Consider the following 27555-nt stretch of genomic DNA (forward strand, 5'->3'; position numbering starts at 1 on the left):
ACTTCAAAAAATCGTAAATATGAACGCGGATATCTCGGAAAATATCAAAGATAGAGAAACGGGATTTCAGATTTAGATTCCGTAGGCTTGAGCGCAGCGCAAGTTTGTTACGCGAATATGCCACGCCCACTCTAACGCCCACAAACCGCACAAATCTGTGGCGCCCACAATTTTCATGCTAGATAAAAAATTTTAACTGAAATGTATTGGTCTCGTCAATACCTATCGATTGATTTAAAAAAAAACTTTGCCACGCCCACTCTAACGCCCACAACGCTTAAATCTGTCTACCGCCGGTAGGTGGCGCATTTGCTGCTTGCATATCTCCATTTTCCTTTGGTCCCTTTACCTGAGTAACGGGTATCTGATAGTCGAGGTACTCGACTATAGTGTTCTTCCTTGTTTTTATTTATTTTATTTTATTTACATTTTGTTTTGTTGTTTCTCCGGCTAGCCGAAGCAGGGATAATATTTTTCTCTTTTACGATCCAAGAAGGATATCTTAAGATCCATTTTGCAATAAGATACTCTTAATGATAATTAACTTGATTGCTACCATATTAGATGGCCAGCTTGCTGATATTTTGGATCGGTGGATAAGAGATGAGTAGGAAGTCGAAGACCATCCATAGACAAGAAAAGGGCCAAACCATGGGCGAAACCCAACCATACCTGTATCATTATTCTATTTGATGTCTACTCGAAGAACTTCTGATAATATTCGTACAATCAGGTGGACTAACAAATAAAATATTTATCTTATCCTTTTAATGGTGTACAAAAGAAAGCTAAGATGTTTTGTATTACGATTGCATTCGGGCGTGGTGGTCTCAAGGTTTTAATGATTCTAGACAATTTGTTCATGGCTGAGAACTTGTCGAACAGGTAACTTTTATAAAGCTGCCATAAAACGTATACCATCGTCTACAGTGATAAACAGTAATAATTTTTTTTATTGTTTTTGAGATTTACGCATACAAATTGGTATATAGTAATATTTATTCACCTCCGCGCTTAAAAATTACAGGAGTATGGCTTAGAGATATAGGTTTTTATGGGTTAAGACCGTGACCTGAAATATTGCCAGCCAATTTAACCCGATTGTTTCAATTGTAGATGTATAATAAGTATAAATGGGAAATAAAATAGCAACAAGCAGCATATAATCATTTATAATTACTTGAATAGACTCAAACCCCCCTAAATAGCCATCGAATACAATAAAGTAAGAATACTGGATAGAGTTACGCCAAGTCGAGGGAACCAACGTTGCCCATTAATTTGACCCGGTTGGGATGGACGGTCTTCGCCTGCATGGATGGTGTCTTATCTTTTTCGGGGACATATAAGATAACCTATTGTGCCTTCTGAAAACGTAGCCAAATATTAATAATTGACGAGACTAATACATATCAGTTAAAATATTTTTCTAGCATGGAAATTATGGGTCAATCGATAGGTATTGTTTATTGTTTACAATACATTTCAGTTAAAATTTGTAATCTAGCATCAAAACTGTAGGGAGCTACAGTTTTGGTCGGTTTGTGGGCGTTAGAGTGGGCGTGGCACCTTGCTGAAACAAACTTGCTCTGCGCAAGAAGCTCAGGAATCTGCATGCCAAATCTCTCAATAGCCCAGCTCTTATAGTTTCCGAGATCTCAGCGTTCATACGGACAGACGGACACGGCTAGATCGACTCGACTAGTGATCCTGATCAAGAATATATATACTTTTTGGGGTCGGAAACGCCTGTTACATACTTTCCGACGAATCTAGTATACCATATTACTCTACGAGTACCGGGTATAAAAACGAAAATTAATATAATCAGCATAACAACAATGTTACGTATTTACTAAAACAAATAAACAACCAGCCAAAATCCATTAACGACACTTTACCCTATCAATTTTCATTTCTAGAAATTAAAAAGCATTAGTCATCAGTGACATGGTGCATTCCTTAATAATTACCTGCGTCAACCAAATCAAAATGAATCCGGCATGGTAAACCATTCACATGCATATAATTACGTACAACAAGAACATTTTGTAAAACTCTTTCATTCTTTTGTAAAACTCTTTCTTATATATACATAAATATATTGATATTAAATATATATATATATATCTGAATACTTAATGCATTATAAACGCCCATGATAAGGGCTTAGTTTTACCATATCCAAATCAGGTGTTTGGAAAAGTAAAATCTGCTAAATTTTTAGACAAGAAAGAGTTATATATATAAATAAATTAATTTAATTACTAAACCAAAGAATTTGTCTTAAATTTTAAGCAACTTTCGAAGTTTTGGGAAATCTTTTTACAAAGAGTAAGGACTGCAATCATCCCAATTTAGATGAAAGTAAAAACCAAATCAAAAATGTGACTCTAAAATAGGTGTTCGGCTTGTGAAAGGACGGCCCCATATGCTTAAAACTATAAACTGAGTCGAAGGACTATCTGACCATTCGGAAATTGAATGAGAAAATATTTAATAATATCGGCTTGCCAAGGCTAACTCATTTCTTGTTTTTTTCCCAATGTCACTCGCATTATATAGCTCCCAAGGTTGTACTAACATTCTGATTGCCATACAATAATTAAGAAGAATCCAAATTGTTCCAAAACTTGTTTAACAGGTTTTTTGCTTGCACATTTTAATGTATGTATAATGCCTAAAACATCTGTTATGTGGCGTGTCTGACCCTTGAGTCTACGGCATTATATTTATGACAACTTCTTAGATATCTAAATTGAAAGAATTGGGGAAAGTATGCGATATAAGTAGCAGGCTTGGTTTTACCGATAGTCCGGTTCTTCTGGAGCTAGGAGCACCAAAAATAAATATTTTCACTTTTTCCACTCCCCGATTTCCCAAGGGGACCTTATAAGCCATTACAACTGTTGACTTAAAAGAATTCAAAACAAATATCTCTCACCGTCCAAATTGTACCGTTCCGTACTTAAAATCGTCTTATAATGTACATGAATTTATACAATGGTTTTATTATAATAAAAATCTATACTTAATATTAGTACATTATATATTATCGCCAGTTATGTTAAACATTTTTACTCTAATGCACCTAAAGAAATCCACACCAAATATTACAAAGGGACAAAGCACAATGCGAACGGCGGGCCAAATGCATATTAGTGCTGCATTTCCTGGTCCCATAAAATTTTTTACAATAATAAGAAAAATATTATATATAATAACAAATAAGGCCTTCAATCCGTTCAAAACGCATTCAACAATTTTACTTCCTGTCTGGCAGGATTCTACAACTTCCTTAATAGCATCGTACATAGCCAACACTTCACCTCCACCTGATTCATCTATCAAACATCTCATGTACGCCTCGACTGCTTCGAGAATGGGATCGATCAGTTTGATTACTGCATTGATTAGACATTTCCAAAACTTTGCGGTAAAAATTTTAATTAAGAGTGTCGCGTAGACGAGCATTGTGTAGTTATAGCCAGCATCTTCATCTTCCTCGTCTTCATCTTCGTCCTCTCTCTTGTAGTCCGAATCCTCTTCCTTATAATAGTCTTCTTCAGACATCAAGATGCTTGAAAATGCGCAAATAACCATAACTAGTATGATCTTATTCATTTTAATACTTTTTGAGCACTCCCTGTTGGTAATAATAGCGGGCAAATGACTTTCAAGTCATGTGTTTTATATTAGATATACTCGTACCTAGTACTACTGTTGTAGAACGGTATATCTGTTATTTGAATAACCAGGTTAAAGTGGTGTCAACTTTATATTTTTCGAATATTATCTTTGTTAAAATCGTATCACTTAAGATGAATTTTCTAAGTCAAAAAATATTTGATTTTAATATTTCCATCCTCTCTAATAAATCATATGATCAGTTGAAAACCGGATAGCCATATACTGTCAACTCTTTAAAAATAGATCCTAACAAACCGAGTTAACAAAATATGTTAATGCAATTAGTTCAGTTTTACTTGGATTATTTGCAGTTAGTACCGATGCAAACTTTTTAACCGAGTGGGGGAGATTTAATTGTCTGTCAAATACCCTTTCGTCGATCGACACATGGTGAAAGGCATTATTTTATTCGTTGAAAATTATGTACTAGGTGGAAGTAGGCGCTTCCGAACATCTCTATTTTCTTTATAAGGATGAACGCAAAGATATCGGAAAATACTAATCAATAGAATGTTTGGAAGTTTGTTTGCAATGATATGTGAAAACTCTGTGGCTCCCAGTTTTTATTGTAGAATTAAAATACATATAATATTCAAATCCGACAATTATGTGAGAAGTTCTTTATAAAATAAGGAAGCTACGCCTCAAATGGTCAGTAACGTCATTAGTGTTTTTTTATATTGATTATCGATATATAATTTGCCGCATCAATGTCAATTGTATAAAAGGGCCAAGACAAAAGTGTTTCGTGGACTTTAATCAGTTCTCCATTGAACGTGAAAATTAGTTGTTCGAAATGGACGAGTTTATAGCAGCACTTACACAATCAATTAATCGATCGTATACATTTCCCACGACTCGTGATCTTCAACTTCCATATCCATTTAACGTCTCACTCACAACAGTGGATTATTCGGTGCCAACTCCTAATGAAAACTTTTTTCCCGACCCAACTTCAACGATATCTTCCATCGAAAGCACAAGAAAATCGACAAAACCAACATCATCGCTTAAGTCTACTAAAGGAACATCAGCAAAATCAACAACAAAATCCGTGAAATCGACAGCATCAACAATAAAGTCTACAACAACCAAATCTACGTTAAAGTCCTCGACAGGAAAATCGACAAAACCAACATCATCGCTTATATCTACTAAAGGAACATCAGTAAAATCAACAACCCAACCCCAAAAGTCTACAACAATCAAATCTACGTTGAAGTCCACCACAGGAGCATCCGCTTCAACAAAAAAAACTGCATCAATCAAATCTACGTTAAAATCTACCACAGGAACACCTGCGAAGTCTACAACTAAATTGACCTTAAAACCGACAACTAAAAAATCTACAATAAAAACACCGCAGAAATCTTCTCCAGCTACAAAAAAGACAGCAACACTGAAGTCGACTCTAAAATCTATACCTCAAACGTCACAAATGATACCAAAACCAACCCCAACTACGATTGTCCAAAAACCAACGCAATCCAAAAAGGGTAAAAAAAAGTAAGCCAACTAAATGATGTACTTCAATTTAAAAACCGATTTAAGGAATTAATTTGTATAAATTAATAGGGTTACACTTCCGTATTACCCAGAACATACGAACCTTCCCACGCCGCCAAAGCCAGCGGTCCCGCCCACCATTAAGAAGAGCAGGATTAAGGCTATCGCCAGTAACTTTTTGGGGAAAGCAAAAAAAAACCGGGTTGCAAGAAGTTGCTTTGAAACAGCGTTGAACGGGGCCCTAACCGTAATTGTAGCGTTTCGTGAAGCTTTTGCCAACTGCTATCTCAGAGAAGACATAAATCCTGTGTTGGTAATACTAAAAATGTGCTCGCGAACAATCACAAAGGCCCTAATGTCATGTCGCTCTCTCTTCGGACCAACTATGAAACTTCAATGCGCGGGTATAATGGTCATAGCTATTGCTGATCTAATAAAAGAGATGGTGGAGGTAGCTCCAACACTCAGTAGTCGAGACAACAAGCTTAAATCCAATTGCCTAAAGCAGCATTTTATTAATATCGGATGTGCCGCCATTATTTTGATTGGGGATATCGCTTACTGTTCTTTTAAGATTATAAAAAACCCTTTTTAATGTAATGTAAATGTAATGCGTTACGAGTAAACGGGTAAAACTTACAATTCGTTATTTATAAAATAGTTTCCTATTTTTAATTTTTAAGCCAGAATTCTGGACTTTTTACCTTATTATATTTTGATGAATACCACAAGTTACTGTCAAAAGTTTTTGTTAAAACCTTTATAATATCAATAATCTTTGAAGTTATCCCATTTTTGAAAAACATAACTAATAGATTCTTACTTAATATTAAAACCGTCATTTAAAAAACCGGACTTTTTCTAGCTCGTAATGAATAATATCAGAAATCTGAAAAAAACCATGAGTTATATTTATTTAATGATTTGTGGAATATAATTATAAATAAATCTGCATATTACGATACACATCTATTTATTTTGTTCAGGTAAGATGACACTGAATTGAATGTTTTGCACATTAAGATCATTATTAATTAATCTTTGTATCACCAAAATGTATAAAAATGTACTAAGCACAAGCTTCATTTTTAAGTAAAACATTCCCAGTTGTAGTTCCCGTTTAGATCCATCTATATTCCATTTTGCAAATATGGGCACCCAAAGTGATATCATCCAAACTCCTATAAATCAATAAATAATTTCAACATCACTTAAGCAATATCACTTAACTACCATAAGCTATGACCGCCAAGTAATAATCCGAATTGTCTTTATATGAGGTCGACCTTTTTCCATATTTCAAATTTTAAAACCAAATATTTTCCTAAGCAGCAACAACTTTCGTTTTGGCGAAATAGGAATTTGAACAGTTTTTTAAAAACTATTTTCAGATTTGTAGAAGTTCACCTAAAGAAGTACTTTCAATAAAACGAATCCGCTTTGAGCAGTAGCATTGTCACAATTTACATTAAATCAGAGCTTAAGTGTCCTTAAAGAAAAATACCTGGAGGTACACATAAAAAAAATAGGCACAGTAATCCTGTAAGAGATAGCGAAAAGGTTGCGACACCTAACATATACGTTTTACGATTGCACATTTTCAAACTTTGGAATTTTTTTTTTTAAATAATTCTGGTATATATGAACTTTGGATTAAGATGTTTGACACTCAAGTCAAAAGTTCCCAGATTCCCAGATAATTTTTCGCTCAAAATGCAATCTTTACATAATTTCTGTACTAAATGTATATCATGTGTAACGGGCATCTATAAACAAAACGAGGCTTAATGAAACGGATGGATTTAGAGCGCACGCAAAAATGTTCCTCGGCTTCGGCTCTGTATTTAAGGCGATGTTAGGCCTAAAATACAGAATAATATCAACATCGAATATAATCAGACATACAGTTAATAAATAGAGAAAATACCATAAATACAATAGTATAAATAACTCATAAAATAGGGTTAGAAGCAATAAATATAAGTATAATAGTGTTAATTAAAATGCGGCATTCTTAACTAAACTAATTTTCTTGAAACATTACATTCCTTCCTTTTTTAATAGAAATAAAAAAAAGAAACAAAATAATAAATTCAAAGAAATTGCCGCCTACAAGAAATTATTAATATTTCTTTAAAACGCTCACTAATTTTTCAGCAGAATCCGTCGAGAAAAGCGCTTTGATCGAGACCACCTGAAATTGCTGCTCTAAAGACAATATATTTTGGTTCCAAGGTCAGAAGGGCTTTTCACTTTTTCTAAATGGGGTATGTTGGCACTGGGAATTTTTTGTTTCCCCTTCTTCCAACCGAAAGAAAATTATTGCTTTTTTTTCTGTTTTTTTTTTCTTTACGGAATTTTTTCCCTACTTTGCGAGCTTACATTTTTTTAACTTTGTATTACAAAAATGTATTAAAATTTACTAAACACAAGCTTCCTTTTTTTCAATAATATCTTGCACTCCAGGCGTAGTTCCCTTTTAGTTCATCTATAGATGTTTTGGCCAATGGTGGCAGCCAAAGTGATATTAGCCAACATCCTATAAATCAATACATTATTTTCTACATCACTGAAACAATAACACTTAACTACCATAAGCTACGATCGACCAGTAAAAATCCGATTTATCTTTATCTGAGGTCGACCTTTTTCCTCGACCTCCGCCTCCGCCTCGGCCTCTTCCTCCGCCTCCCCCTCCGCCTTTTCTTCCGCCTTTTCCATAGCGTCCGCCTCCTCCACTACCACCACCACCACCTCCTCCTTCTCCTCCTCCGGGACCGAAGTGTATATATCCGGGAAAATCGTACCAGTCTATAACATGCAGTTGGTTAAGGAGCAAATACGTTACTTACAACGCCCCTAGCAAGCCACAAATTACTTCAGCCGGTATTATGTATTTCCATTTCTAAAAATTAAAAATTATTTGAAATTGCTAGGAACAGTTTCAAAAACTTACCCGCGCTTTCCAAATCACAAATATAAATATCGCATGATATATCGGCCACAACAGTATCATAATATATGTCACTAAATGTTTGTAAAACTCATTTTGTCCTAATATAAGAAATTTAAAATGATTAATATTAATTTGCCTTTATCAGAAGAGTGGGTAATGGCTCATTCAACTTTTAATTAATTATTTCAAATTTTAAACCCAAATATTTCTCTAAGCAGCAACAACTTTCGTTTTGGCAAAGTGAAAAGAATTGAATGACGAAATGATAAGAAAAACTTTTAAAAACAAAGTGTTTCCGAACACGCATAACGCTTAACATATGTAAACCCAGAGCATTTTTATAAAAAATTTGGAATTTGAACATTATTTTAAAATATATTTATTGATCTGTAGAAGAAGGTCACCTTAAGAAGTACTTTCAATAAAACGAATCCGCTTTGAGCAGTAGCATTTTCACAATTTACATTAAATTAGAGCTTAAGTGTCCTTAAAGAGAAATACCTGGAGGTACACATAAGAAAAAAAGACACAGTAATCCACTAAAACATAGTACAACGGTTGAAAAAACTAAAAGAAACGTTTTACGATTGCACATTTCCATATTTTGAAATTTTTTCCTATTAATTTTGGTATATATGAACTTTGAATTTATATGTTTGACACTTAAGTAAATGGTTACTTGTGCAAAAGTACCCTAATTCCCAGATAATTTTACGCTTAAAATAATACTACGCAAAAAATACTACTACTACTACTGCAAAATAATTTGAATTTTGTGTTTAGCACGTATTATTTATTAAAAACCTTGGCTAAGCTAAGAAAAAGCAGTACTTTCCACAAAAGCTGTCCTTTTGGATATTGAGACACTCGTAACACCCATAAATCAATCACTATTATAATATAGATGTATAAGAAATTATTACCAATTAAGAGTCAATGGTTCACTTACTTTTCAGGGACACAAACCTGAAACACACACAATAAGAGCCAAAAAATGTTGCGGTGCATTTGAAAATGTTCGACTAAATCAGTTCCCAAAGGTCCTAACCCTAACTTTGTAATTCCTGCATGAAACTTTGATCCCGAGAGTCGCCGACAAAGAACATTTCCCTCAGAAAAAATTAGCGACTATGTTGGCCACGCTAAAATAACAACTAATCATTTCTTCAAAAATAAGCTCCCTCTAAACCGATAACCACCTGATGTGATAGCTAGAATAAAACCCTTGAGAGTCGTCAACAGATATTCGTAGGCTCACGTGAAATGGTTTGATTGAGCGCTATCACTGGAATCTAAAGTAGTTTACCTGACGAAAGCTTTGTCGATTAAGGGTCTTAATGGTTTTTATTAATAATGCGTCTGTTAACGGGGGTTTCTTCAGAAAATTAGATTGTTAAGTTGCCATAAGTACGCAAAAGTTATTGATAGATAACTGAGCGATGTTTAATATAAAGAGTAAGTAGGTACAATGAACCAAGCAATGTTTTAAACATTTATTCGGATTTGTTGTGTGACTTCTTCGGCAATACCTTAGATGCTAATCTGTCTGATAAATATAATAACCACCCCATTCGTAGCCATATTACATATATACGATTACCGAAAAACAACTTTTTATTTAGTATGTCTGGTAGCTGACATATCGAGAGTGACTTTCAGTGACTTCAGATAAAGCCTTAGATGGGTAAATATACTCGATAGCAATATGCGTTCGTATTATAATGCACATCCCTTAAACGTCGAGGGCCCTTTTCTGAGGCATCCAACCGCAACAGCAATAACAGGACCATAAAGTAAACACTTGCCTTTTTTCCATGCGCTCCGGAATTTGTGTGGCGAGGCAAATATTTAGCAGCTGACACTCGTTGTGAGTGGCAGTTGAGGAGCTGAAGCTTCGGGATGGGTTTGGTATAATGCAATTTTCAGGGCGCCCCCCTTCCCCCGCCCAACAAATTAAATTCAAATTGTGGACGGATGCAAATTTAATGAAACGCCAACGGCAGTGGCAACGGCAACAACATTGACGATGGCCAAAACCAAAGGCGGAAAACCGAAACCGGAAACCAGAGACCAAAACCGAACAACATGGGACAGGCGCAATAACCAAAATTAAAGCCGCACTAATGAGCAGAGACAATCCCGAAAGAGTAGCGCAAATGTGCCAACTACCGGGTGGTACCAAAAAGTAGGCGGCATGACCGCTCTGGGCGTGGCAGCCGCTGGGATTGTGGCCACTGGATGTGGATGTGCTGGCATGCGGATGCATATGCAGCTGGCAAGTGATTTTGGCCAAAGTTAAAGTGGTTTTTACCCAGTTACCCGACACAAAATGTGCAGGAAGTCACGTATCCACTTCTGCAGCAAAATGAGCTAGTCCTTCGAGTTTCAAGTCCGAGATGAACTTGGTAGTACAGTTTTATTGGTGAGCTAGTTATTATCGGCTTTGGTCGGCAAAGGCCTTCGATGTGTCACCTCGGTGATGGGCATAAAGCCGGAATCCCCCAGGCAGCGCAAGGTCACATAGCCCGAGGGCCAAACGGTCAGCCAGGTGATGGAGCCGTGGTTCAGGTTGAGCCTTGTCCAGGCGGCCGGCGGAAGCTGCAGGGCCCGCAGGATCAGGTAGCGTATCACATTCGAGTGACCCACTATGAGCAGGTAGGAGTCGTGCTCCTGCTCCGGACTGGCCCGGAAAAAGTAGCGCCTGAAGGCAGCCTCGATCCTGGGACCATCCCTCTGGTAGGCCAGCTCCAGGCTGCGAGGACTCCGCTTCGAGGGGGGATCCCCTGGATAGGGAGTGCCCTCGGGCAGCAAAGTGCAACGTTTCATCTTCAAGGGATCGAGATTGAGCTGCTTCAGGATGATCATGGCCGTCTCCTCGGCCCGCGGCATTGTGGAGGCCACCACGTGGTCCCAGCTCAAGTCCATTTCGCGCAACCTTTGACCCGTCCTCTCCGCCTGTCGACGACCCCGTTCCGTGAGGTGGCTGCCATCCGAGGTCTTTGTGTACTCGCCGTGTCGCACAAGGATGATGTGCCGCAGGGCGGAGGACTCCTGACCATTGGCCACTTTTTGCAGCTGCGGCTTGTCCAGATCCCAGTGATGCAGCCAGGCGCCACTGGCCAAGGACTCACGTCGTCCATCTCCCTCCGCTCCGCTTGAATAAATCGAGGACTTCTGGCCATCGAGCAGTCGGATGGTCAAGTAGGTGACCAGGGAACCACAGCTCATGGCCCCCACCGAGCGCCAAACAGCCGAGTACCTCATGAGTGACGAGGTTTGAGTTGACAGATCCAAAGCAAGCTACTGGGGTTTAAATTCACAACTTCTAAATGAAGTTCAAATTACAGATCTGGTTTCTCTAGAACTGGCAAAAAGATTGATGGGCTTTTTAAAATATTTAAAAATATACTAAATTAAACTCAGTATAAGTATGACCTTTTTTTTGTCATAGTAGAGTATTTTTCAGGGACCGAAAATAGGAAAATAAAACATATAATAGTTATTTTTGCTTTCCAATTTAGTACAAATGAATTTTCCTGAGAACAAAATTAAAAAAAAACAGTGTTTTTATACATTTAAAAGTAAAAACTACAGTAATTTTTAACAAATAAAAATTGTTTTCAGTCACAAAACTTTTAAACACTTTAATAAAACAGCTTATTTTGCGATCGGTGACTAAATTTATTACAAAAATGTTCTTAGAACTTCTAAGTTAGAAGGTGTTTACTAAATTTATTTATTATTTACCAAATCAGTATTTTTACACAAGTGTTGAGCAACGTATTTTTAACTTACAGTGTTTTTTTAATCGATAGACTCTCGATGAGCTGAATGAGGAAAATAGGGTCAATAAAGTTTATCGCACTCGAAACGAGTCGGTTAAATTTAATGTTTTATTTACTCCTGGTTTTTAATTTTAAATAAACATTATTTATAACTTTTCTTGATATTTTAACCCGGTGATCTTTTATATATATTACTCTTGTCTAAATGGTCTATTCAAAAAACTTTCATTCCATACTGGTATAACTCCATTGCAATGGCAATCAACTTGACTCTGCAGTGGGTTTTGTCGCACTTTTAAAAGTTTATTCAGATTCGAATCGCCCGTTCTTGATTAGCATTCAAGACAAAGAAGAAGGGGCTTAAAAGAGTTAAGAAAGTGGACTCTTGAAAGGTTTTGGTCAACTTTTGTGTCAAAGTTATTTTACCCTCGGCAGGATACTCGAGAGCAGAACTTTTGAGCGGCAAACTTTACGCCCCCCCGAACAATCAGGCGGCGAAAAACCGAATAAGTTGGCAAAGGTGATGCCATGGAAAACTGTGAACTGCGATGGGAAAGCCATTCGGATGGGAAATCTCCAGTAAATGAGTGCCCCTTTAAGTCTCTGGGCACGGGGCATGGGCATTTAATTCCTGCCAGTCAGCCGGAAAAGGGCAACTGGCCTATCATTGGCCAAATAACTTTGTCCAAGTTTTTGCTTCATTTAATTTCAGTGACTCGGTGCCGCGGGGAAAAATGCAAAGGCTGCGTCATGGCCATCAGGAATGTGGCGACCAGGACCACCGGGATATCCACAAGTGGCTGGCCATGACGGACTCAGTCTGTTGGCCGTCGGATTTGGCCTAATGAAGTTGACTGAAACTTTTGACATGCCACCAGCCATCGAGGGACGTCCAGAATGCAGAAGTTGGAAAGTTGCCGAGGGTTAAACCCCATCGATTGGTGACCGCATGGAATTGAAATTAAGAGAGTTTCCTGAACAGATCAGCCTAATGCCGGTTTATCTGTTCTCAAAGGAGGATTCTGTGGTAAATGTAGCTCGACGGCTTATTTCACTCATTTCACCCTGACATCTTTATTAAGCCAAGTACACACTGAACAGATGTGTCCTTAATGGATTGGCTGGTTAAAATATGTGTTTTATTGAGAATTTCATGTAATATACCTTTCTTTATAATCAAGGTATAAAATTTACATGCTTAAAATATTAAACTTTTTGTATGCATTATGGCATACCTTTAAGCCCTAGTGACTATGAGGTTTATATAAAACTAATTGTTGCAAAGTTTTTGTTTGAGATGCAAAGAAAAATTAATTTTGGATACTCCTATTTATTTTAGACACCTCTATAAGCGATTTCAAAACTATTGAATTTCATGTGGAAAAAATTTTAATTAATATTGTTTGATTTAAGATTTATATTTAGATAATGTTAACTTGTTCAGGAAACCAAGACCAGATTTACAGTATCACATATTTATCAGGAATTTTTATTTGAAATATCAGCAACGTATTTTAAAATGAACTATATTTTTTCCGGTGCAACCGCACCCACCTGAGCTTGGCCTTGTGTTCGTGCACATATTCATTCACTACTTTTGTGGGGTCCTCGGAATAAGCCACTTGAAGTAACCATAAAACAGATCTCGCATTGTGCGGCCTAGAAACGTGGGGATTACTCTTACAAGGTGTATATAAGTAGGATGTGTGTGTGAAAGGCGGTGCCAGAGGAATAGTGAGTGTGAATGGCAGACAAGTCAATTTAAAGTTGAAATTCATGTCCTGGGAACTTCCTTGAGCTGCATTCAAGTACATTCAATGCAGGGGGCTTAGATGGCAATTTAATTTACTAAATAATGGATATAAAAAACGTGCATCTGTATTATTTGCATGGTAATTGTCCTGCAGAAGCAGATAGCTTAAAGCCCATTTTTAATTAAATTATTAAAAAATTATCCACACCAAAGTGAGTAAATCCTTTGAAGCGCCAAAAGAGTTGACAAGAAATCCGCTTTATTTCATTACCCAAGGGCATTGCAACTTTATATATTTTAAGCTGCCATTTTTGGCCCCTGGTCGCCCCTTTTAATTAATTGCCATCCGTTTCAGAGGAGAAATAATTTGGCTTTACATTTTCCACAAATGTGCAAAGGCCATCTCCACAATCACGGCAGTGCCCTGCACTTCTGTATAGTTTATGTTTTCAATTTCATCAAAATTAAACTGAAACGAGAACGAGAACGAGTACGAGTACGAGAAAAGCTATTAACTTGATAATCCCGAACCATCTGTATAGCTGCTTTTCGGTGAGTGCGGGCAACTGGGGCAGCTGACACCATTTCCTTCTTGAATTTGCAAACAAATTTACACGAATTTGATTATTACTATGATGGCAATTTGCAAAAATGTCATCCTTCAAGCAAAAAAAAAAAAGAGGAACGACCGAGCGGAAATTTCTCATTGCACAAAGTGGGGCAGCATCTTCATCTCCATCGCACCATCTTCCCGGATCCCCATCTCCATTCCATACAGGGTGACCAGTCGTCCGGGATCGAGGAGCCACGTTGCCCATCCTGGTGGTTGCCACAAAGGAAGGACCCACCCACTCCGACCAGAATCCTTGGGGCCAAGTCCTTGGCATGCAACGTGGAGTGGACCCGCACAATTCCCCGGCATTCAGCCGGTGGTTCCTCCTTATCGCGGTCACCCATAATTATGGTGTTCGTCTTGGCTGTGGCAGCCTCTTGGTCTTTTCCTCAACGCATCCTGCTGCAGGATGTTCAATTTTCGCTTGCCTTTTATGTTGCCTTGCCATTTTGATTTCCTTATTTGGATTGCTGCCTCCTTCGCTTGCTTTTTTTTTTGCATTACTTTAAGTGGCCGCGACCCAGTGCCACGCCCCCTTAGCCAGCCAGCAAATTATCTTGTGGCAAAATCAAAAGTTTTCCTGGGGAAATTGTGTCAAGGACACAAAACGCTCGCAGGCGGATCCGAGAAATTATTGCGGAAACGGATAGCAAAGCCGCAAACATTGTTTAACTTTCATTGCCGCTTGCTGTTTGGTTTCTGTGTTGTGTGCTCCAATAAAAATGCTTATAGAGCAACAAATAACAAACAGCAAATACGGATGGCCAATGAAAGGCAAGTTGCCCACTGCGGTTCGACCTTGTGACTCTGCTGAAAGGATAAGCACTGGGGGGCCAGGCAAACTTTTCAGCGAGCAAATAAATATTTAATTTCACAATTTTCAAGTCTGCCAGCACAAAGCAAGTGGAATTATTTTTAAATTTTTAATGTAACCGGGTTAATCTGGGCGATTCGTTTTGATTCGGTTAAAATCAATTAAGAGGGAATTCAATTAATTTCTTTCTAGGGGCTCACTTTAATTTTGAGTATTTATTGCTACAATTTAAAGGACTCTTTAATGGGACTTAAGGAATAAAACTGATAATTATTATAATAAATATATTCTTATACAATTTTTTGTTCTATTGTCAGATTCATTTTCTTAAGATTAAGATATAGTATTTAATGTTACTAGGTAATCTGTGCGATTGGTTTTGATTCGGTTAAATTCAATTAACTTGGAATTCAGTTAACAATGGCCTTTTTGGAGCTTTATTTAAATACTGGTACTTACTACTACCCATAATCAAAAAACCTTTAAAGAACTGAGTTAAAGAAGTTCGATAGGCATTATTAATAGAATCAAATTTATGTCTTGTAAAATAATTTTTCTACTATCACAGAATGATTCTTAAATCACATATTCAAATTTTTTAAAAATTCTTTATTTATGGTTTTCAAATTTGTGATGACTAAAATATTCTAGCATATTTAAATTTAATTAAAACGGACCACTTTTACCATTTGCCACTCAGAAGTTTTCCCAAAGCCCTTTTGGTGCCACGTATTTCGTTCAACATTGCACCTTTAAGGCTTTTTGCAGTGCAATAAATCCTGGGAGCGTTGCAATCCGAAGTGAAAACGGGCTGCAGTTGCAGTCGGTAAAAAATGGAAAATAGAAAATGGAAACGGCATGCGGAAACAGCAGGATTGTTCAGGGGAGCTTAAAATATGGCTAGACCCATGCACACATCGGCTCACATGTGCTACACTTAATAGCTCATACGCCATGTTGGTCCTTTGTTGACTGCCATCGTTTGTTTACGGTTTAGTGGATTAATGTTTGAGAGAAAAATAAAAAAAAATAAAATCGCACAAACGAAAACAGACCCAGAAAGCAAGCCAAATAAAAGTCAGCTCGAGGAGTAGGAAAAGCCAATGGCTGGGCAATTTGTTGGCTCTTTTGAAGTTAAACAAATCTGCATAAGGTATAGGGCCGAAAGCCGTTACAATTTATGACTCAAGCCAGGGGCTACGACTTAAGACCCGGACCAAAAACTCTATATTTGCTTTACTCTCGATGTGCTCCCCATAAATTGTGTATTTGTGTTCCATTTGCCGGCTGCATTTGCAGTGGGGCTCTTTGTTCGTTTTTAATTTGATTGTTTTGCCCGGCTCTGGACTGCGGAGTTGTTTTTAATGAAAACCTAATAATATTGCGCTTTAAAACAAATTGCTTCCACTGCACTCAAGTTTGTGTCTTTGATTTCTGGCAAAGTTGCAATTAAAAAGCATTTCCCTCCCCACTTTGATTAGTCAAAAAGCCGCAAACGAGAAACTTGCTCATTTCGGCATTTTTGGTTTTGGGGACCAAACTTTTGTGCAATTAAATTTGTGGACTCTCGACAAAGCACTCGAAAGAAATAAATATTACTGAAATGAGGCAACTTCGAAATGGAAGTAAGTGCAGCCATAAAATTCAAACTCATGAATATATATGAACGAATGTGCACACACACACTCACTCGATTGTCCGGCAGATCAAAAGCTTTCTGCCTCAGCTGCATTTTCGGGTCGGAACCCTCTTGCATTACAACAATCGCCCCCAAAATCGCAATAAATATCCATATTTAACTATAATAATTCATATATACTGCCGCCTAAATCAAACTAACAAAGGGCAAAAAATACACGCACACGTTTATGTTCTGGCAATTGAACAATTCTTTGGGCAAATCCCGCATATGGTTGTGGAATGTTCTATGCTGTAGTATACTTATATATATATAGAACAATGCCATCGACTGGGGACTGCCTGATAAATGGGAACAGAGTGCATATTGGGCTGCCCTTAAGTTGGGGTTTCGGGTAAGCCCTAGAAAAAAATCAAATTATATTACGGAAGTTTCAATACAATTGACAAAAATTTAAAATATATTGCAGCATACTTTTAGACACCTTTTTAAGAGATTTTATAGGCTTAGTAATTTTTATAGAACTCTTGACCGAATATAAGAACCTGAATGAGAAGTGAACACAAATCGTCTTTAAGTCACGGAATTCTTAAGCATATTTTTAAGCACCAACTAAAGTAATATTTCAAATTTAAAAATCATTGGCATAGTCTTTTAAATTTGCCGAACCTTATTTAAATCATGGAAAATGCTATCTATCAATAAAAAATATATTATAGCATACTTGTAAGCACCTTGGCGTAATAATAATAATAAATATATTGTAACATACTTTTAAGCACTTTTTAAAGTAAACTCTTGATAGAATGTACAAATATTTATAATATAGTTCGTTAATATTTATTTTAACAAGAAAGGAAGTTAGCTTCGGCAAGCCGAAGCTTATATACCCTTGCAGCTATAATTATTAAATTTAAAAACACAAAAAATGATATTCCCAATATTATAAGATAATATGTCAAAAAACACCGAAGCTATAATTTGGTTCATATTATTTTCGTATCAATTTTCCGATCGTTCCTATGGCAGCTATATGATATAGTCGTCCGATTTTGATAAAATTAAATTCGAAATTCAGAACTAATTAAAAAATGTTATTTCCAAGCGTAGGAGGTTATATGTTAAAAAACACCGAAGCTATAATTTGTTTCATATTATTTTCCTACCAATTTTGCGATCGTTCCTATGGCAGCTATATGACATAGTCGTCCGATTTTGATAAAATTTAATTCGAAATTCAGAACTAATTAAAAAATGTTATTTCCAAGCGTTGGAGGTTATATGTTGAAAAACACCGAAGCTATAATTTTTTCATATTATTTTTCCACAAATTTTCCGATCGTTCCTATGGCAGCTATATGATATAGTCGTCCGATTTCGATAAAATTTAATTCAAAATTCAAAATTATTTAAAAATTGTTATTTCCAAGCTTAGGAGTTTTTATGCTAAAAAACACCAAAGATATAATTTTTTTTCATTTTTTTGTCCGATTATTCCTATGGGAGATATAAGATATAGTTGTCCGATCCGGCTGGTTCCGACTTATATACTACCTGCAAAAGATATAAGACTTTTGGGAAAGTTTCAGCCCGATAGCTTTAAAACTGAGAGACTAGTTTGCGTAGAAACGGACGGACAGACGGACAGACGGACAGACGGACAGACGGACAGACGGACAGACGGACAGACGGACATGGCTAGATCGACTCGTCTAGTCATGCTGATCAAGAATATATATACTTTATGGGGTCGGAAACGTCTCCTTCACTGCGTTGCAAACTTCTGACTGAAATCAATATACCCTCTGCAAGGGTATAAAAATTATCCAAACGTGGCAAAACCAATATACTTTAATAGATTCGAATACCACTCAATAATGGCTGTGCCCGAAAGTCATGGCAACTTTTTAAGCCGAACACACACTCGCACAACTGCGGACACAGTAAAGTTACAATGCATTTGAATAAGTATGTTGGAGCAAGTTCAGAAGTACGGACAGTTAAGCAATGTAATCCTCGTAACAAGGACTCGTGTGTGAGCTGGCTGTTTTATTCCCGATTGAAACATGTCGATTTTAGATCTTGCGCCTCACTGCACTGCATCGATTTGAATGTTGTTCTTGAGAGCACACAATTTAAGAACATTTCAGTTGATTTATGACTTACTCCAGTTCACATCATAAGCTTTGTGAGGTGGCTATTTAAGCCACAGTGTTTGGAGTTAACTTTCCGAGTGAATGCGAATGCCAAGGAAAGGGAACTGGAAGCTGGCAACGTGGTGTAATTACATTTTAGGGCAATTAAAAGTCACAAAAGTTTGGCTTAGTCAGTTGAAAATATAGAAATCTAGACCGTGTCGCCATGCCGACGACCTGCGGGTCCGCCTCCTCCTGGCTTTTGGCCATCTCCATTCGGCCAAGCAGCCCGTTGGAGCTGTGCAATGTCAGCTCCGCCATTTAGCCTTGTCACATTATTTTGCTTATCCCCACAGACCAAGGCCCCACTCTTTCTACCTCCCCGTGGCACTTGGCTAACTGCTAACTGGTAACTGGTAAATGCTCTGGATCTGAATGTTTCGGGCTCTTCTGCTCCATCTGATTCCGGGCTTGGCTCCGCTTTTGGCCCTAATTGTTGGTGTAATCTGCTCTGCTGACGGCGGCTTGGTGGCGGGCATCCGCTTTTCATTCATTCATGGTTATCCATTTCCCCTGCCGCTCCAGATTCACATTTTCGCACGCTCCTCCGGAGTCCCCTCCTCATCAACCAAGGCCCACCGCCCACCAGCGTCATCAGCGGAGGCCCAGAAGCGTCTTCGCTTAGGAGTCATCAGCATTATCAGCTGGCAAACTAGATATATATGTGGTTGGACTAGGGTGATCCTTGGTTTTTCGGGGAATTTAAAGGTTTCACTTTGCCTATCCTTAAAGTTCCATTCCATTTAATTGTTAGGGAATAAAGAAAATCTTAACACACAATTTTACTAATTATACCCGTTACTCGTAGAGTAAAAGGGTATACTAGATTCGTCGGAAAGTATGTAACAGGCAGAAGGAAGCGTTTCCGACCCCATAAAGTATATATATTCTTGATCAGGATCACTAGCCGAGTCGATCTAGCCATGTCCGTCTGTCCGTCTGTCTGTCCGGATGAACGCTGAGATCTTGGAAACTATGAGAGCTAGGCTATTGAGATTTGGCGAGCAGATTCCTGAGCTTCTTACGCAGCGCAAGTTTGTTTCAGTAGAGTGCCACGCCCACTCTAACGCCCACAAACCGCCCAAAACTGTGGCTTCTACAGTTTTGATGCTAGAGTAAAAATTTAAACTGAAATGAATTGTTCTTATCAATACCTATCGATTGACCCAAAAAAAAGTTTGCCACGCCCACTTTAACGCCCACAAACCGCCTACAAACTTCAAAAAATCGTAAATATGAACGCGGATATCTCGGAAACTATCAAAGATAGAGTATTGGGATTTCAGATTTAGATTCCGTAGCTTTGTACGCAGCGCATGTTTGTTATGCGAATATGCCACGCCCACTCTACCGCCCAAAAAAACGCCCAAGCCTGTGGCGCCCACAATTTTTATGCTAGATAAAAATTTTTAACTGAAATGTATTGGTCTCGTCAATACCTATCGATTGATCCAAAAAAAAATTGGCCACGCCTACCCTAACGCCCACAATGCTTAAATCTGTCTTCAGGATCACTAGCCGAGTCGATCTAGCCATGTCCGTCTGTCCGTCTGTCCGTCTGTCTGTCCGGATGAACGCTGAGATCTTGGAAACTATGAGAGCTAGGCTATTGAGATTTGGCGAGCAGATTCCTGAGCTTCTTACGCAGTGCAAGTTTGTTTCAGTAGAGTGCCACGCCCACTCTAACGCCCACAAACCGCCCAAAACTGTGGCTTCTACAGTTTTGATGCTAGAGTAAAAATTTAAACTGAAATGAATTGTTCTTATCAATACCTATCGATTGACCCAAAAAAAAGTTTGCCACGCCCACTTAAACGCCCACAAACCGCCTACAAACTTCAAAAAATCGTAAATATGAACGCGGATATCTCGGAAACTATCAAAGATAGAGTATTGGGATTTCAGATTTAGATTCCGTAGCTTTGTACGCAGCGCATGTTTGTTATGCGAATATGCCACGCCCACTCTACCGCCCAAAAACCGCCCAAGCCTGTGGCGCCCACAATTTTTATGCTAGATAAAAAATTTTAACTGAAGTGTATTGGTCTCGTCAATACCTATCGATTGATCCAAAAAAAAAATTTGCCACGCCTACCCTAACGCCTACAATGCTTAAATCTGTCTTCCGCCGGTAGGTGGCGCATTTAAATCTCGCTTTACTGCTTGCATATCTCCATTTACCTTTGGTCCCTTTAGCTGAGTAACGGGTATCTGATAGTCGAGGTACTCGACTATAGCGTTCTTCCTTGTTTTTATTTGCATTTTGTTTGAGGGATAAATGAAATAAAACTATTTTATAATCTAAAATTAATAAATATTATTTGGATTATCATTCTATCACTTATTTCAGAGAAATTAGCACTATTTTTATAAAATCTCTTATAAAAGTGCCTAAAAGTATGCAGTAAATAAAAAATCCAACGGAATTACGGTCTACAAGGTAATGAAATATAACTATTTCACAATCTGAAATTAATAAATATTAATTGGAATATCATTCTATCACTTAAGTCAGAAAAATTAACACTATTTTTATAAAATCGCCTATAAAAGTGCCTAAAAGTATGCAGTAAATAAGGAATCCAACGGAATTATGGGCTACAAAGTAAGTATTGCATACTTTTAGACACATATATATGTGATTTTAAAACCTTAGTGATTTTTGTGGCACTGTGATATTTTTTAAATATATGCTAATAATATGATAAGATGTAAGCACACACAAAAACCCAACAGACCCCGTGTCGTATGCGTGATATTATTTATGTACTACACTTGTAATGCATTTTGAATCACCCTGCTAGGCGCACACCATTTAGTTTTCGGTGCATCTGAGTTCAGTTGAGCTGATTCAAGTTGAGTTAGTTGGTGTAGAACATGCAAGCCGTGTCATAGTTGAGCTGGGCTTTACGGATGGTTTCCGTTGGCTGTGTCCGTGTTTTTGCCGCTTTACCAGCGACTTACTTTGGTACTTTACTGCCCCAGCAACGGATGTTCAATTTCCCTTTTTTTCTCGTCGCTTACATTGGTTCTTTAAAATTATTTATTCCAGTACTCCGGCCGCCCAAAGGCCAAGGCATTTATCTAAGTAGCTCAAGACCATCCATCTCCTTTGCTCGATGCTTAGGCTATAGGTATATATGTATAGTATATTTTAGGAACTCCTCAGCAAGCATGCTTTGTTTCATTTGCATTCGCAACGTATGCAGGCAGCAGTTGATAGCCTCAATTATGCCACTTCTACATGGCTGTTCAGCCTTCATCAAGATGTATAAAATATGCAAATTAATCCGGTCTCGAATTTTGCAAATTTATGTAAAGTTTCTTGTACTTCGACGGGCAAAGGAGGAATCTTCCTTGGGAAACTGTTATACGGAGAATGTAAGGAGGATTTCCCTGGTGGAACGGACGGCAATGAAACAATGTTTGCCAGGTGGCAGCCGCTATGAAGTTTACTTTAAAAACCTGAAATACTCTTAATATATAATCTTTCAATTAACAAGTGGGAGTGGCATTAAAAACGGCGCTATCCTATTGTCTTTCCATTTGTTTTGGCCTGCACTTTTTGCTTCTTCCCCGGCACTTCCGCTGCTCAACTCGGTGTTTATTCTCATGCAAATACTTCACACTTATAGCGCCTTTTTCTGTGGCATCCGTGACACTTGCCGCCCACTTCCGGCGCCCACTTTTCGTCCTGTGCATAATGCGCCCCGCAGTGATAAAAGCAGGGGAAAAAAAAGAAAGCGCAACTAAAAAGAAAGAATCGTTGGAGAAAAGGGCGCTGGGGAACTTTTGTTTAAATCTACGAGGAGAATGCCAGCTCTTCTTGGCCTTTTCAGGTCCCCTAACAATTTGTACGCCTCAGTGCGTGCGCATTTCTGGGCACTTAAGTTTCTACATAGAATCCCCCCGTACCATTTTCTTATCCCAGTCAGGTCCCCTTGGATCCGCATACCGTATCCAACCTGCTCTTCTTTTCCCGGGCCAATGCTTAATTTTCGACTTAACGAACTCGCCGCTCATCTTTTTCAGCGTTTTCAGCGTTTCTCCTCCATTTTTTTTGCCCCGCTTGGCCATTGAACATTTTATAAATTGAGACTATTTTGCATTTCTCATTAGAGTAGAAGGTTGATGAGTGCAATTAGCAATTTGCATAGTAAAAACTAAAGAAATTTCATTTTTATTTAAATTCCTTTCTGCTCTCCTCTGCCATTTCTATTTTTTTTTTCTTTCTGCAGGCCAAGGAAGTTTGCCAGTAGCAGGCAAAACAATTTTCATAAATAATAAGTGGCTTGCTCTTGATAATCCCGGTTAGCTTTTGAGGAAATCTGGCTAATAGTTAAAAAGTAGTAACAAGCCCCAAAAAGTATGCTATGATTTGCTCAGCTTCAAAAGGACATGTGTGCCAAAGTCATTTGGATAGTTTTGCATGCTGAATCGTTTCCCAGGGATATTGTTTTGTCATCTCGGTCACGTTGGCGGCACTTTTGAATAATTTTATGATCAGATTTCCTTCCGGAAGAGGTTCCGGTTCCATTCACGCCTCTCGCATAATGGCATAAATATAAATAAATAATGTATGGCCCTGCCAGCCACAGAAGGAGCCAGAGGATACTCGTTAAGCAGCATAATATTCCGTAATTATGGCAACCATTTCGGCCTGGATCCTGTTTTCCGGATCCTGCGGCCGCAGGAGTCACGTGTTGCTTTCGCTCGCTTTGCGGTAAAAGAGCCCGGCTACGGCTCGTAATTAAACCCCGAGTTCATTTTACAATGCAACAATGAGATGTGCGCTAACCACGGGCCTCCATTTCCATCTCCATCTCCATTTGCAGCTTCAGTTTCTGCCCCATCCCGCACTCCTTTGTAATTATAATAATTAATTTGTTTTCTGCTTCTTCGTTTTTGTTGTCAGTGGTAAAAGACTAAATAGTAGCTGACCGCCGTCTTTCTTCCTACCTGCCAGCCTCCTTGGCCGCTTTTACTCCTCTTACCTGGCATTAAATTTAAGCCGCAAAAGAAAGTTTTTAATGCGGCTTATTTTCATGCTATTACCTTGAGCTCTTAATATAGTTAAATAATTAAGAAAAATGTTAAGGTCTTTTATTTTCGTTGGGTAGCCCATCCCAAAAGATATGGAATTTATAATTGTAATGGTCATAAGACAACTAACTGGAGCTATGTTTTGATTGAACTTATTTAATATTAACCGAAATTAATACTTTCTTGTAATTTTTAGAAGCTTTGTGGACTAGTGTTCATAAATAGAGTTTTGTTTTCATTTTAATGTATTCAAAATGTACTATACACCTCTGGCGGAGTGAAAAATTCCAAAAATATATCAACATCACAGTTGTCTTTAAAAATAAAATTCTAAAATATATAAATATTAAATCCTATTGAGCTCTCACCCCTTTTTTCTTAAGAATACCCTTTTTGTAAATGTGTAACATGTCCATAAGCATATATTTTCTAATAGTAGAACACACCTTTTCTATAATTTAAATTTGTAATAAGGCCAGTTGCCACATACATTTAATGAAATCATTTGTGCAAACAAGCGGGCAATCTAAAGTCGAGTTGGAAGCTTTCATCTAAAAACTTGTTACAATTAATAATATCATTATTGCAATCAAAGTAGCCGCATGCCTGGCAATTAGGGGCGTGGCAGCTGGGGGCGTGGGACGGTCCAATGGACGCCCTTCTTTTTCTCAGTCACGTCCTTACCACTGACAAAGTAAACCAAGTTACCCGATTCGGCCAAGAGAAGGGTGGAAAAATAATATAGACGACGGGCAGACAGGGAGACAGGATGTTGCCGCTGCATAAAAACTTGTTAAAATTTAATAATTTATGGCCCTGGCCCAGACAGTCCCGGCCAAATACATACAGCCAGCCGGCCAAGCTGAGATGGCAAGTAATAGACGTACGTTCTTTTTTTTTTTTTTTTTTGCGCTTCTTGTGCGATGCAGTGGCAGCACAAAATTGGCTCAAGTTTGTCCAGCCAGCCAGGAAACTGAAGTGACAGCCAGTGGGCGGGATGGCCTGCAATTTGGCCGCCTGCTGAAATTGCAAAACACTTCTCCGGACCACCGACAACCACGCCCAGTTTCTTGTTTATGCAACTTCCAACTAATATGTAGCCGTAATTAAATTTGGTACTTGCCTGTGGGCCAAAGTAGGCCCCCCCCCCCCCCGTTCGTCCTGTAAGGACCTGAGTTATGAGCAGGCCAAGGCTTTACTCACCTGTCACCCTTTTGCAAAGCCAAGTTCGGTGCCCCTCGAACGGCTGTTGTCCGTTTCTCGCACTTGATATAAATTGACTTGGAATAAGTCGCGACGGCATCGCCTTACGTGAACGGAATTCCAGGTGCCTGGGAACTTGGAGCACTGAGATGCCGCCAAAAGGGGGAATCACCGAGTGCCGGCGACACCGGTGTGGTGTTAATGGTTGGTAAACTAATTAGCTGGAGGGCAGAGTCTTAGGTCAACAAATGCCTGCGGGGGGCTATGGAAGTGCAGCTTTAAAAGTGTTTACAAGAATCAATATAGGGGAACTGGAACTTCAAAAAATAGTGGAAAACTAAGTATGGTAAAGTTTATTTGTTTCTTTTTTAATTTAATTGGTTTAATAATTTATATAAGCTTTACAAACTATCAAAATTTACATTTGAAAATGTAACTTTTTTTTGTACACAAAAAGAATTATTCAAGTACATTGTTCTTGAATTAAGAACATTCGTTCTTAAAAACCGTGTACCTTTTAGTACCTTTTGGTATCAATGTTCTCAATATTAGAACGAAATGGTGAGCAGAGAAAAGTTAAATTGAACTTCTTTATCAACTTTTTGATAAGTAGTCACTAATGACTGGACTAATAGGTAATTTGCTGAGATATACAATGTAAATACCGCCAATTCAACTTGATTCGTGTCGTTCTATTTTTCAGAAGATTTTCAACTCAGATGAGAACGTCAGAATTTTCTCTGTGTATTTAAATAAATCAGGTCTCTTTTTGAAAATCTGTTTAATTTCCTTTTGTATTTTATCGCTGTTATACAGCTGAAAAGAGCCTAAGGACTAAAAGATTGTGAACAGCTGAGTCTTTAAGCTAATCATCCCTATATCTTAAATTGAACATATATTTTTCAGTCTCATTTTTAATTTTTCTTAATGGATTTCATCACCCTTTCTTTTTGATAAAAATCAATGAATTGTTAATATTTTCAAGTATGAATGCAAATCAATTGGAAATTTTATTTTATACACATTTACCCCAACGAGGTATGTCATGCCTTTTTAGAAGAGCTCTACAACTTGCCTGAAAATGGTCCCAAGACTAGGGAGCTGACTTTTAGTTTTCTAAAACAAATAGTGAATCCATTTAGGTAAATGGTTTTCATAGCTCTTATTTCACCTTTAAAGTGTTCCCAACACAATTGCCGAAACAAAGTTGATTTGTCGGGACACTTTTGGCCCCGTTGGGCTGCATGATTTATTATATTGTCCGGGGCGAGTGCGGATGCGATGGTAATAAGGTGGGTTAAGACCCAGCTTCCTGCTCCTCCTGAATTCACATCCCCATCCCCATCCTCCTCCGATGGACAATGCAGCCGGGTATCGAGGTGCAAACGAAACGAGAATGAATTATACGGTTTTGTATGGAATCAATTTATGTGAGCCGAGCTGCGGCACCTCCTGTGTGAAATATCCTCGATCCTGCCGAGGTCCTCGTCCATTTCCACGTTCTGTCACCGTTTTCGCTGAGATATGCAAGGCACACAGGACCAGAGAAATGGCGGCAAAAAGAGCAGTTCTTTAAGAACTTAATTAACTTTTTGTTTCTGTGTTATTGCCGCCCGGGCATGGAACGTGCATGGGGACCGTAAAAATATATATCCCACAATATTTAACTGTCACATTGTGCGACTTTTTACGCTTCGGCAAACGCATAAACAAACCGCATTGCGTGCAAAAATATTCTCAATATTGTGACTGGAATACTGTCGAAGTATAATATACATACAATATGTAGATGCACTGGGCTCCTGCGGCTTTTGTGCATTTTAATTGCAATTATTCAGCAGCCGGAGAAAAGGATATTTAATAGTAGGCCTGTGACAGCTGCAGTTTAGTTTTAGTTTTAGCAAATTATTCAAAAAGCTTCAAACACCATTTCATTCCATTCCAGAGAGCTGTCAAATATCTGTTTACTTGCTTACAATTTATTTATTTGCGAACATGCTAATCAATCCAATGGCACTGGCAAATATTTGTCTGCACGCAACTCTCGGCTTGATTAAAAATGTTTATTTAATTGAGACTCTAGGCAAATCGACGAGGATGCAAATCCCCGGAGATACAAGTGTACAAGCTCCACCTTGAGAATTTATGCGTTTGTGTGGCCAGCCACAAAGTCACTCAATATTATGAGGTGATTGGCATGTAAACGATGTGGCCCACCACAAACGAGGCTTGCGATAAATATTTTTAATCACTCTATAATTGATTTACTTGGTCGGGCAGACACTTTGCAATTAAGTCCCTAATTAATCAATGAAATCCTGGACAACTAAACAATTTGTGCAATTTTCTTAACCTGTT

General features: G+C 38.1%; 2 protein-coding genes and 1 long non-coding RNA gene across 4 annotated transcripts; 1 reads left to right on the top strand and 2 right to left on the bottom strand.

The window, feature by feature from the left end:
* The first annotated feature begins 4233 nt into the window (after positions 1-4233).
* Positions 4234-6059, top strand: LOC119550689 (cell wall protein DAN4-like). The gene is made up of 2 exons (XM_037859554.1): positions 4234-5196; positions 5266-6059. The coding sequence occupies exons 1-2, from the start codon at positions 4487-4489 to the stop codon at positions 5789-5791; spliced, it is 1236 nt and encodes a 411-aa protein (XP_037715482.1). The 5' UTR covers positions 4234-4486; the 3' UTR covers positions 5792-6059.
* A 1517-nt stretch (positions 6060-7576) lies between these two features.
* LOC119551556 lies at positions 7577-8819 on the bottom strand. Of its 2 annotated transcripts, none has more exons than XR_005219546.1 (4): positions 8654-8819; positions 8153-8250; positions 7789-8101; positions 7577-7735 (listed from the first exon to the last, which is right to left on the bottom strand). It is a non-coding gene; the product is annotated as an uncharacterized LOC119551556 (long non-coding RNA). The 2 variants fall into 2 exon arrangements; XR_005219547.1 differs by having other exon boundaries at positions 8557-8819.
* Positions 8820-10542: 1723 nt separating this feature from the next.
* LOC119550803 (serine/threonine-protein phosphatase Pgam5, mitochondrial) lies at positions 10543-11461 on the bottom strand. The gene has a single exon (XM_037859737.1). It carries the CDS (start codon positions 11414-11416, stop codon positions 10580-10582), a length of 837 nt encoding a protein of 278 aa, XP_037715665.1. The 5' UTR covers positions 11417-11461; the 3' UTR covers positions 10543-10579.
* Positions 11462-27555: the final 16094 nt, after the last annotated feature.

Source organism: Drosophila subpulchrella, chromosome 2R (genome assembly GCF_014743375.2).
Source record: "Drosophila subpulchrella strain 33 F10 #4 breed RU33 chromosome 2R, RU_Dsub_v1.1 Primary Assembly, whole genome shotgun sequence".
In the NCBI taxonomy this organism is placed as follows: Eukaryota; Metazoa; Arthropoda; class Insecta; order Diptera; family Drosophilidae; genus Drosophila; species Drosophila subpulchrella.

Coding starts and splice junctions, on each gene's coding strand:
- LOC119550689 (XM_037859554.1), top strand. CDS start 4,487: ATGGACGAGTTTATAGCAGCACTTACACAATCAATTAATCGATCGTAT. Junction 5,197..5,265: donor TCCAAAAAGGGTAAAAAAAA/GTAAGCCAACTA, acceptor ATAAATTAATAG/GGTTACACTTCCGTATTACC.
- LOC119550803 (XM_037859737.1), bottom strand. CDS start 11,416: ATGAGGTACTCGGCTGTTTGGCGCTCGGTGGGGGCCATGAGCTGTGGT.